General features: G+C 44.3%; 1 protein-coding gene across 2 annotated transcripts in view; it reads right to left on the reverse strand.

Annotated features, from left to right (window-relative positions):
• The window catches only part of PIGG (phosphatidylinositol glycan anchor biosynthesis class G), a 121,221-nt gene that overhangs the window by 50,285 nt on the left and 57,578 nt on the right, over positions 1–13,358 (reverse strand). For both annotated transcript variants that reach the window (XM_054031688.1, XM_054031690.1), the window contains exon 9: positions 7,634–8,088. In XM_054031688.1, coding sequence (XP_053887663.1) covers positions 7,634–8,088 — 455 coding nt within the window. The remainder of the gene's footprint in view (positions 1–7,633; positions 8,089–13,358) is intronic.

Consider the following 13,358-nt stretch of genomic DNA (forward strand, 5'->3'; position numbering starts at 1 on the left):
TTGACGCTCTGGACAGCAGTACGAGCTCGGATGCTCTGAACAGCCACACAGGAAAAGCCCCGGGAAAATTTGAATTTGAATTCCTTTTCCTGTCTGGCCAGTTTGAATCTCATTTCCTGTCTGGACATTGTGGCGAGCTCAGCAGCACTGGCAATGATGCAGAGCTCTCCAGCAGTGATGGCCGTGCAATCTCAGAATAGAAAGAGGGCCCCAGCATGGACTGATCGGGAAGTCTTGGATCTCATCGCTGTGTGGGGTGATGAGTCCGTGCTTTCCGAGCTGCGCTCCAAGAAACGGAATGCAAAGATCTACGAGAAGATCTCTAAAGACATGTCAGAGAGAGGATACAGCCGGGATGCAACGCAGTGCCGCATGAAAATCAAGGAGCTGAGACAAGGCTACCAGAAGACCAAAGAGGCAAACGGACGCTCCGGATCCCATCCCCAGACATCCCGTTTCTACGAGGCACTGCATTCCATCCTAGGTGCGGCCGCCACCACTACCCCACCAGTGACCGTGGACTCTGAGGATGGGATATTGTCCACGGCCGGATCCTCGGACATGTTAGCGGACGGGGAAGATGAGGAAGGAGAAGAGGTGGACGAGGCAGTCGACAGCACTCACAACGCTGGTTTCCCCGACAGCCAGGATCTCTTCATCATCCTTACAGAGATCCCCTACCAACCGTCCCCAGCCGTTACCCCGGACACAGAATCTGGGGAAGGATCAGCCAGTAAGTGTTGTAAACATCTAAACATTTATTTTTAACAGAACAGGAATATTAACAATTAAAAAAATGGGTTTCTCATGATTAGTTTGCCCTAGGCGCTTAACGGTTCAGTCATGGGCAGTGCAACTATTGAAAAAAAAATCTAGCAATGTCCAGTTTTGCATGATTGTCCTGCCCAAGCCGCTCTACTGTTTAGTCACTGCTACAGCAGCTACAGTAAAATGCGGTCTATATGTCCGGGGATGGAGCAGAAATCCTCCTGTGACATCTCGAGGAAGCTCTCCTGGAGGTAATTGGAAATCCGTTGCATTAGGTTCCTGGGGAGAGCGGCCTTATTGGGTCCTCTGTAGTACGACACGTTGCCGCGCCACGAGACAAGCAAGTACTCGGGAATCATTGCTCTGCACAGCAGGGCGGCATACGGCCCTGGTCTTTGGAGGCTTTCCCGGAGCATTCTCTCTTTCTCACTGTCAGAGATCCTCATGAGGGTGATGTCGCTCATGGTGACCTGCTTTGAATGAGGTAGGGGAATGTTAGTGTTGGGACTGCTTTACCGTTCCTTTACAGAACTGTAACCGCTGGTTTGCAGCCACGCGGTGGAGGCGGGAGAGGGGCAGCCGAAAGGGATCGTTCCCGGGGACAGCCGCGAGGGTGTGGGACAGGAGCAGAGTTCCTGCTTGCCGGATTGCTGGCAGCAGGGACCGACATTGATTTCAATGTGAAATGAGGCCATTGCTAATATTAAAGTTTTAAGCTGCCACGAGTCTACGGCTTACCATGTCTGCCTGCAACAGAAATTCCGTTGTCCTGACACGGTTCTCAAATGTGCTGTGCAAGACCCCAGGCACTGAATGCGAAGGCCGAGAATTCGACCTTGTGCTGAGTGCGCATGTGATAGGTGCTGTGCATGGTCTTGTTCACAGAGAAAGACTATGTTCTTTGTTCACAACTACATTTATCTTTCTGAGGAATTCACTCCCTTTTTCCCATTCCCACAGCCCCATCTGCGACTGTCTCACAACCTAGCCTGGCATCACACTCCCAGAGGCTAGCGAGGATTAGGCATAGGAAGAAGAGGACACGGGAGGACATGTTCTCAGAGCTTATGGCCTGCTCCCGAGCCCAGGCAGCACAGCAGACCCAGTGGCGGGAGAACTTGTCCCAAATGCAGCAAGCAAACATGGATCGGGAGGAGAGGTGGCGGCAGGAAGACCAGCAGGCGACTCAAACCCTGCTTGGACTACTGAGGGAGCAAACGGACACGCTCCGGCGCCTTGTGGATGTTCTGCAGGAGGACAGAGCCCCACTGCAGTCCATCTCTAACCGCCCTCCCCCGCCACCAAGTCCCATACCCCCCTCACCCAGAAGGAGAGGCGGCAGAGTCCACGCCAACTCTCACTCCACCCCTGCAGAGAGCTCTAGTAGCAGAAGGCTCTCATTCCCCAAAATTTGACAAGTTCTTTCCTTCCCGCCTGACACAAGCCCCCGTCCAAGTTTCACCTCCCAGTTCCATGTGTAGTTGATAATAAAAAATATGTTTCTGTTAACTAATGTTTCCATCATGTTCTTTTGGAGGAGGGGGGGAAAGGGGGATGGTAATTGGACAGGACAGTCACCTTTGGCAGGGTACATAGGCGGGGGCAGGTACAGCAGCAGGGCACATACACAGTGCAGTGACTAGTTGCCCTGGTCAGTCTGGGAGGTGGTTTTCATGTTCTGTAGTGGGGGGTGGGTTGCTCTGTGACTTTGTGGCGGGGGAGGGCAGTTACAGATCTTAAGCGGCGGTCCTTATGCAGGATCACAGAGCCACACAGCAGGAGATCTGTAACCGTCCTCCCCCTGCCACAAAGTCACATAGCCCCCCCATACACACAGTCCCGATCAGGAGGGGTGACAGGCTCCGTTGAAAGAACCAGACCACCACAGCGGAGCCTGTCAATCCTTGAGTTTAGAAGCTTTCTTTGCGTCACTACACTACACCCGCTCCGCACCACAATCCGCGTCCCAGTTTTAAAAAATTCCCGCGAAAACAGTAGTAAAGAAAACGGTGTTCATTAACAAAGTAGAACTGATTTTATTTTGAAACGTGTGTTGGAAGGGGGGGAGAAGGGGGTATGTAACTGGAGAGGATAGTCAACATAAACTGGGTAAAGAAACGGGGGCAGGTTCGGCTTCTCTGTACACAAACTTTACAGTCACAGGTTACCCTGCTCACTCAGGAACTTAGCTTTCAAAGCCTCCCGGATGCACAGCGCGTCCCGCTGGTCTCTTCTAATCGCCCGGCTGTCTGGCTGTGCGTAATCAGAAGCCAGGCTATTTTCCTCAACCTCCCACCCCGCCATGAAGGTCTCCCCCTTGCTCTCACAGAGATTGTGGAGCACACAGCAAGCTGCTATAACAATGGGGATATTGGTTTCGCTGAGATCACAGCGAGTCAGCAAGCTTCTCCATCTCCCCTTGAGACGGCCAAAAGCACACTCCACCACCATTCTGCACTTGCTCAGCCGGTAGTTGAAGAGTTCTTTTTCACTGTCCAGGGCGCCAGTATAGGGCTTCATGAGCCAGGGCATTAGCGGGTAGGCTGGGTCCCCGAGGATGACTATAGGCATCTCCACATCCCCAACAGTTATTTTGTGGTCCGGGAAGTAAATACCTTGCTGCAGCCGTCTAAACAGACCAGAGTTCCTGAAAACACGAGCGTCATGAACCTTGCCCGGCCATCCCACGTAGATGTTTGTAAAACGTCCCCTGTGGTCCACCAGTGCTTGCAGCACCATGGAAAAGTAGCCCTTTCTGTTAATGTACTGGCTGGCCTGGTGGTCCGGTGCCAGGATAGGGATGTGAGTTCCATCTATGGCCCCACCGCAGTTTGGGAATCCCATCGCTGCGAAGCCATCTATGATCGCCTCCACGTTTCCCAGGGTCACTACCTTTGGCAGCAGTACATCAACGATTGCCTTGGCTACTTGCATCACAACAACCCCCACAGTAGATTTGCCCACCCCAAACTGGTTCGCGACTGACCGGTAGCTGTCTGGCGTTGCAAGCTTCCAGAGGGCTATGGCCACTCGCTTCTGGACAGTCAGGGCTACTCGCATCCGGGTGTCATTGCGCTTCAGGGCAGGGGACAGCAACTCACAAAGTTCCAGGAAAGTTCCCTTCCGCATGCGAAAGTTTCGCAGCCACTGGGATTCATCCCAGACCTGCAGCACTATGCGGTCCCACCACTCAGTGCTTGTTTCCCGTGCCCAGAATCGCCGTTCCACGGCATCAACATGACCCATTGCGACCGTGATGTCCTCGGCGCTGGGTCCCCTGCTTTCTGAGAGGTCTGTGCTACTCTCGGACTTCAGGCCATCACCGCGGTGACGTAGCCTCCTCGCCTGACTTATCTGCATCTGCCTCAGGGAAAGGTGTATGATAAGCTGCGAGGCGTTGAGAGCGGCCACAACTGCAGCGATGGTCGCAGTGTGCTCCAGGCTCGCAGTGCTGGGGCGTCCGCGCTGTCACTGACTAGAAAAGTGCGCGAACTGATTTCCCGCCGGCGCTTTCAGGGAGGGAGGGCGGGAGTGATGGACGGATGACGACAGTTACCCAAAAGCACCCTGGACACCTTTTTTTTACCCAGAAGGCATTTGCGGCTCCACCCAGAATTCCAATGGGCAGCGGGGACTCCGGGAACTGTGGGATAGCTGCCCACAGTGCACAGCTTCCAATGTCGACGCTTTCCCCGTTAGTGTGGACTCACAAAGTCGAATTACTGTCCTTAGTGTGGACACACACGTTCGACTTTGCAATATCGATTCCAAAAATTCGATTTAAGTAAAATCGAACTACTCTCGTAGTGTAGACAAGGCCTTTGATTGCACAGGCCAGTCATTACCTAAAGTCATTACCAATAAATGACCTCAGATTTCTAATGTAATGCCCTATTGTGTTAGATTGAAGAAAAATTCTCTCCCCTTCCCCCCACACCCATAGCCCATGTGACCAATCAGAAAGCACTCCAAGCACCGTTATTCTCCATTATAAGAACATAAAAATGGCCCTATTGGGTCAGACCAAAGGTCCATCTAGCCCAGTTTCCTGTCTACCGACAGTGACCAATGCCAGGTGCCCCAGAGGGAATGAACAAAACAGGCAATCATCAAGTGATCCATCCCGTCGCTCATTCCAGAGGCTAGGGACACCCATTCCTGCCCATCCTGGCTAATAGCCATTGACGGACCTATCCTCCATGAATTTATCTAGCTCTTTTTTTGAACCCTGTTATGGGCTTGGCCTTCACAACATTCTCTGGCAAGGAGTTCCACAGGTTGACTATGTGTTGTTTGAAGAAATAATTCCTTTTATTTGTTTTAAACCTGCTGTCTATTAATTTCATTTGGTGACCCCTAGTTCTTGTGTTATGAGAAGTAGTAAACACTTCCTTATTTACTTTCTCTACACCAGTCATGATTTTAAAGACCTCAATCATATCTCCCCTTAGCCATCTCTTTTCCAAGATGAAAAGTCCCAGTCTTAGTAATCTCTCCTCATACGGAAGCTGTTCCATACCACTAATCATTTTTGTTGCCCTTTTCTGAACCTTTTCCAATTCCAATATATCTTTTTTGAGAGGGGTGACCACATCTGCACACGGTATTCAAGATGTGGGCCTACCATGGATTTATATAGAGGCAACATGATATTTCTGTCCTATTATCTATCCCTTTCTTAATTATTCCCAGCATTCTGTTCACTTTTTTGACTGCTGCTGCACACTGAGTGGATGTTTTCAGCGAACTATCCACAATGATTCCAAGATCTCTTTCTTGAGTGGTAACAGCTAATTTCGACCCCATCATTTTATATATATAGTTGGGATTATGCTTTCCAATGTGCATTACTTTGCATTTATCAACATTAAATTTCATCTGCCATTTTGTAGCCCAGTTACTCAGTTTTGAGAGACCCTTTTGTAGCTCATCGCAGTCTGCCTGGGTCTTAACTATCTTTAGTAATTTTGTATCATCTGCAAAATTTGCCACCTCACTTTTTATCCCTTTCTCCAGATCATTTATGAATATGTTGAATAGGACTGGTCCCAGAACAGACCCTTGAGGAACACCAACCACTATTTACCTCTCTCCATTCTAAGAACCGACCATTTATACCTACCCTTTGTTTCCTATCTTTTAATCAGTTACCAGTCCATGAGATCATCTTCCCTCTTATCCCGTGGCAGCTTACTTTGCGAAAGAGCCTTTGGTGAGGGACCCTGTCAAATGCTTTCTGAAAATCTAAGTATGCTATATCCACTGGATCCCCTTGGTCCACATGCTTGTTGACCCCTCAAAGAATTCTAGTAGATTGGTGAGGCATGATTTCCCTTTACTAAAACCATGTTGACTCTTCCTCAACAAATTATGTTCATCTATATATCTGACAATATTGTTCTCTATTATAGTTTCAACCAGTTTGCCCGGTACTGAAGTCAGGATTACAGGCCTGTTATTGCCGGGATCACCTCTCGAGCCCTTTTTAAAGATTGGCATCACATTAACTATCCTCCAGTCATCTGGTACAGAAGTTGATATAAATGATAGGTTACATACCACAGTTAGTAGTTCTGCAATTTCACATTTGAGTTCCTTCAGAACTCTTGGGTGAATACCATCTGGTCCTGGAGACTTATTGAGGTTTAATTTATCAATTTGTTCCCAAACCTCCTCTAATGATACCTCAATCTGGGACAGTTCTTCAGATCTGTCACCTAAAAAGAATGGCTCAGGTTTGGGAATCTCCCTCATCCTCAGCTGTGAAGACCTACGCAAAGAATTCATTCAGTTTCTCCGCTATGGCTTTGTCGTCTTTGAGTGCTCCTTTAGCACCTCAATCGTCCAGTGGCCCCATTGGTTGTTTAGCAGCTTCCTGCTTCTGATGTACTTAAAAAAACAGTTACTATTACTTTTTGAGTCTTTGGCTAACTGTTCCTCAAATTCTTTTTTGGCCTTCCTAATTGTATTTTTATGCTTTATTTGCCAGTGTTTATGCTCCTCTCTCTTTTCCTCACCAGGATTTAACTTCCACTTTTTAAAGGATGCCTTTTTGCCTCTCACTGCTTATTTCCTATTATTTTACCATTTTCCATCCTCTCATCCTCACTAGGACCTAGGGATTCTCTATTAATAGATCCTCCCCTAAGGGATGTCCAAACCACATGCTCCTCCGCACCTGTTGGCTTTCCCTCAGCCCTTAGTTTAAAAAATGCTCTACGACCTTTTTAATGTTAAGTGCCAGCAATCTGGTTCCATTTTGGTTTAGGTGGAGCCCATCCTTCCTGTATAGTCTCCCCCTTTCCCAAAAGTTTCCCCAGTTCCTAATAAATCTAAACCCCTCCTCCCTACACCATTGTCTCATCCACGCATTGAGACTCTGCAGTTCTGCCTGGCCCTGCATGTGGAACTTGGAGCATCTCAGAGAATGCTACCATGGAGGTTCTGGACTTCAATCTCTTACCTAGCAGCCTAAATTTGGCTTCCAGGACCTCTCTCTTATACTTCCCTATGTCATTGGTACCTACATGTACCACTTTACTAACTTAGTAAAGTTAGGAATTACGCCTTGAATGTTCTGCTTTAATATACATTAATTCTACTACACGAGTCTCTATATACTATGCCAGCCACTGTTGACTTAGTTATTGAAGAACATTAAATCACTGATAAAAAAACATGTTTCAACTTTTCAAGGATTAGATTATAAATTTTGATTACTGCTAAGGACAGTAGCCTAGTGGTGGTAAATACATTGCACAGGACAACTACTCCAACAGAATATTAAATCATTATCCCCTTAGCTAAACACAAAGACAGACATGACATTTTAATGTAGTAACTATCATCCAACTCAGATACCCACCTTGTCAACCAATGTCCAAAGTCGGGTCGATGAGCCCACTGAACTCCCGTCTGATTTAATGAACGAAGTAACCGACAGCAAATAAGGATGATCCATGGACTTGCTAAACCCATCCACTTTTCTGAGCCTTTTAGAAATTCACCTGAAGAGGTGACTTTGCCCAATTTTGAGTCACACGATGGTATATCAACATTCCTGCACTGGGAGGTTTCCTCAATATCTTCAAAATTTTGCTTCGCAGCAGTACTAAGCTGAAGATCACATTCTTTCACAAGAAAGTAGTGTCTACAAATTTCCTGGCACAGTGCCAGGCAAAGAGAACTGATAAGAAAATACCAGGTTTGGTGCTCCTCTTCAACGAAGCTGCTTGCTCCCAGGCTCACAGCATGGCCAACCGTTCCTGCCAACATGAGTACATCTAGTTCTGACCAGCTGGAATTGGAGACAGCTGGGTTCTGTGAACAGAAAATGTGTCATTGGTGAAATAATCTGGAAAACATATCATTACTTCAGTGTGTGTTTAAAATGTGCTTACAGCGACTTGTTCAGTGACAACAAATCCTAAGCAAAAAAGACAAATTATGTAATTTTTCTCAATGGCATTTTCTGCACTTTTTACTCTTAAATAAGGTTAATTTTAGTGTAATCCACTGAGTAAGCATCATAACACATTTAATTGTACTATTTTAAATCATTTTATATCTCCTCAAGGTAACGAACGTCTCTCTGAATAATCACCAATGCACACTTCAGCTTCAGGTTCTCTACAATCTTGTGACAGAAGGCGTGGAGCAGCCCTTTCTTGTTGCACATCAATAGATCTAAAAATAGAACTCTTGCAGCAATCAAAAACTGAGTCGAGATACCACTAACAAGCACCGCTCTAGTGCTCTAGCCATTCTTGGCTTGATAAAGTGAAAAAAATCATCTCAAATTACCAGCAGCTATTTCAGACATCTTACCGCCTATTGTTACCTTGCAAACGGGAGTGTGTATTTATTTCATGATAAAGAGTCTGTTAAATAGTGGGTGTTTAAATATGTATTTCACGTGTTCTATGTGGCTACAATAATACTCTTGGCCTGATTTCTTCATTATTTCAATTTTCTGCTCACTGCAGCTACACGGACCCATCCTCAATGCCCACGGCTGGGAAGAGAGGGCTATATACTTGCGAAGCATGCCAATGAGCACTTTGAGAGAAGTGCTGCCCGAACAATCCTTTATTTTCATTTTAAGTAATTTTCTCGGTTGGGAAACTAAAGAAACAATACATCGCAAATAAGAACTACTGATACTTTTCAGTACAGAGACCATTTTAAAGCCAAATCCCAAACATGGTAAATTATTTATATTTAAAAACAAAGTTCTCTGAATGTATATTCTGTAGATTCATTTTCTTAGCTATGTGCTCCTACACTTGACCTTGTGAGCGGACTTTAAAAAAGCACTGAATATCCAGGAACTTTATACAGACTAGTCAAATGTACTTTCCCCAAAACTGTGTATACTGCACTATGATTTCTAAGCTTTAGTTCTTTTTTAGACCTCTCTCCCTTACAACAGACAACCAAGGAAAGGAAAGTGATATTCTATTAAACATGTAAAATCATGAAGTCTGAAGACCACTGGTGTAGCTCACTTCAGAATGGATTTAATTTCCTAAGCAACAGGCCACAGCTGTGAGGGTAAGAGAAAGGCAGTATGTATGGAAAGCACACACTACAGTTTACTGTGCTATTTGACATGGTTGAAAATTAACATAATGGTCAAGTCATTATATCTAAAGATGGTGACTAGCTGCAGTGGCCCAGGACGTAATATTTTGTTGCATAGAGTACCTTGCTAAAAGCACTGGCTGTGGTGTGTGGAAAACCGGGCACCCTGTGAAGAGAGTTACATGTCAGCCTAGCTAAGCAATCAAGTTTTTCTACTCTAAGCAGCTGTTATTAAATTTAAAAAGTGTTCGCCCAGGAACAAGCACCTCCAACAGTTAATTTGACAGTTCTGATTACATGGAGGACACACAGTTCAACCCTGAGATGCTTACAAGAAAACTAGTTTGTGCTCAGCACGTTTGGTTTTGCATGGTCAGTGATTTCACCTTAAATAGCTTGTCCTAGTAACCACTGCAGGGTTTAATCGCTATCAGAAAAACATTTGCCAACAATTAAACATTATACTGTATGTGAGAGATCACAATTTTTTCCTGTACTCACAAAGTATCTTCATTATCTCAGATACTGCTGTGTGGTAACTATTGGACATAGTTATTATTTATGTGCCATTAAGTACTGACTTCAGAAGTAGACCATGTATATCAGATTTTTAACTCTCATAATGTTGACTATCTCCATGTTTTCCAATACAGACTCCAAAATGTTGGCTTACTTTGTAAGATTTGCTAACAAGTTATGAATTTTCACCCAAAAATTAAACCTATATCTAACGAGGTAGCAGGTAATAAACAAGTTTAGCCTCAGCATCTAATTAAGACTAATCTGGAGTTTTGATTTGTGGGAACCAAGCTGTGCAAAGTCTAAATGTAGTCTTTGTTATTCACCGCCTGGAGTTCATGAGCGGAGTGAACAGGGCAGGTGATGTACCTGAAGTACGTATTAGACATTATTAATTCATACTAACAGCATGGACCGCGTGTGTGTATGGTTGGGGGGTTAGGGAGCACATTACACCAAAACTTCTGCATTTACAAATTAAAATTACAGATGATGATACAGAATTCAAATTTCAACTGAATGAGATTTTCCAGCTGAAATACATCCCAAGTCAGTGATCTAAATTTACTATCATCTGAAGCCTGTTTGGTGGATTATGTACAACACTTACTCATTCCAGTTAACAGACTAGGTTATGTCACAGCAACCACCAGCATTAGCACTAACCTCTTGTTTAACAGTCTCAGCAGAGAGACCCAAAGAGTGAAAATGCTTTGAGACCAAATTGTGCGTAAGCATGTCATTAGACCACAGGAGATTTAAGTCACAGCAACGCCAATGCATTCAGTTCTGTATTTAAGGGACCAATGTCGCCAACCCGTGCCCCCAGAAGCTACAGGAATCTCAGATCCCTTCACCCTCCTATCAGACAATTTGTGTGTCTTCTTTTATAGATTTAACACTCCTTTTACAGAAATATATATATATATATATATATATGTATTTATGTCTCGTACCTTATGGTTATCAGCACCAACCCAGGTGCCCTTGACACAACAGTAAGCTACATTTCAGTTGCTTCCAATTTATGAAAGTCACTGCGGAATCATAAAACAACTTTATGGGAGCAATCAAATTAAGGGGAAAGTTTCTGGTGTTTCTCCAAACTTGCTCCATTTCTATGCCCACGTGAATACAGTTTCAGTGCAGCAGCTTAGTGTGACAAAATACCCCTGTTGCAGCGCCAATTACTTCAGCAGAATTACACTAGTAACCAAACAAGCCCCCTGCACATCAGCACGTCTCATGCACTCTCAAGGTCTAGGAAACAGTAAGAAAAATAGATTCATCAGGACTGATATGAATCCTGATTGCATTGTTGTGGCTTTTCTGACTATTAATAAACATTATGGTAGTGCTTCAAGACGCCAATCAGGACTGGAGCCCCATTGCGCTGGGCACTGTACAGATTTAGGTAAGATAATTCCTGTTCTCGAAGGCTTACAACCTAGAAGTCAAAATGGGGTAGAGGATAGGAACATAATATATAAATAAATATGGTGAATTAACAAAGCTTTGGTATACGTTTTGTTGTTTAAATGGCAGGAATGGTTAAATGGGAAGCTAATGGCACTAACTGAGTACAACAGAAGTTCACCTACCTCACCAGGACCAGCAAACAGGGTTCTTTACACATCACTATCAAATGGACCTGTTCCCCTAAGGGCATATCCTCCTGACCTCCATAACAATAACCCTGTTTTCTCCTTCTGCTCCCGCAGACAGTTGCCCCATACACACACAACTCTACTGTTCCTGAGAGAGGGACACATTCAGTGATCAACCCCACACTCCCTCACACAGAAAGCACGTACAAAATAAATCTCTGCCTCATTACTGAATGTCATCATTAAAGGTTAGCTATGCCTTGACTCATGGAATACTAAATTTAGATTTCTGTGTCAGTAGCTGACAATAAAAACTACCCTGAAATGGATTTTGTAAAAGCATTGTGGGGTACCACGATTAGGGCTCAATCCTTCAAACTCTTGAGCATCTTCAACCCCCATTAATTTTCTAGTCATTGCTGGTACACAACACCATAAAGGTCTGACACCCTCATTATATCAAGCAAACTGTATATGGAATCCTTAATTTATAAATATGGATTTTCTAAGCAGCAGGCTTGCAAAGCCAACCTAGTATCTGCAAGTCAAGTTGGGTTCTTTCTACTTTGTGCGTCACCACGAGTAGTAAAAATTTTGCAGCCCAAATAAGTTATCGGTGCAATTCTCTTGCCACCATTGAGTTAATCAGTGTAACAAGGACATAATTAGACAATGGGAATGCACAGGCCCTTGCAATTGAAATTAACATTTCTGTTAACGTGGGGCAGAAAAATACAGTTCACTCTCAAAGCTGTGCAGCTTCTGGAGGGCTGATAGTACAATAGAGAGTTATTTTTTACTAAAGTAAATATCAGTGACTAAATGAGTACGTAATTTTTACACAGTCACTTTTCAGACTAGAAATTATAAGGTTTGGGGGATGTTAGTAAAGAGTCTAACATTCCGGAAGGCATGTTCTTGGATTCTGCTCATTTGGACACAAAGTGAGCTAATCTGTATTTCCAACTGTGCTACCTTCCACGGAACAGCATTGATTACAACTGTTCCCAATAAGGTTTTTCAGGAATGCTGGGATCACAGCAAAATCACTGCACCATCTCATTCATACTTTTTTTTTTTTTTTTTTTTTTTTTTTTTAAGGTAGTAAGAATGAAAGAAAAGGTCTTAACATGAACTGCAGTTTGGTGCTTTGGTAATTAAACAGGAGATAAAAAAATATATGGGGGAAACCAATAAAAATTAAGCAGAAGGCAAAAATTCAATGAAATAGAATTTATTTGAATTGCACCAACATTTACCAATACAAATCTAATCCTTCCAAGAACCTTCCGGCAAACCAACCACAGGGATGGGAGAAGTATCAGAGAGGTAGCCGTGTTAGTCTGGATCTGTAAAAAGCAACAGAGAGTCCTGTGGCACCTTTAAGACTAACAGATGTATTGGAGCATAAGAACCAGGCACTTTCAAAATGTCCCTTACTTAGGCTGGCCCCAATTTTTAAGAGAAATAGCAAAACATGACCACAAACAGGAAAACTACATACAGCGGACCCTCGCTAGAACGCGCCTCTATAAAGCACGAATTCGCTTATAGCGCGGGACTGCCCATGGATCCCAAATTTAATTACCTTCATTGGAACCCATAGTAACGCGGTCCCCGCGTTAATGCGGGTCCGCGCATGGATCTTAAACCCCGCGTTCTAGAGAGGGTCCGGTGTATTATACTTCAAGACAATCCAGTAACTTTGAATTGAGGCACTACACAAATAAGTTAACATTTTGAAGATTTGCTAGGATTTATAAAGGACTGCAGCACTATTTAAAGCTTTACATGTCACTGAGGGAGCAAGTGATTGTGAAAAGATGTACTAATCAAAAGTTATTTATAGCACCCAGGAAGCAGATGTTAACACTGCCTAGA

Source organism: Malaclemys terrapin, chromosome 6 (genome assembly GCF_027887155.1).
Source record: "Malaclemys terrapin pileata isolate rMalTer1 chromosome 6, rMalTer1.hap1, whole genome shotgun sequence".
Taxonomy (NCBI): Eukaryota; Metazoa; Chordata; order Testudines; family Emydidae; genus Malaclemys; species Malaclemys terrapin.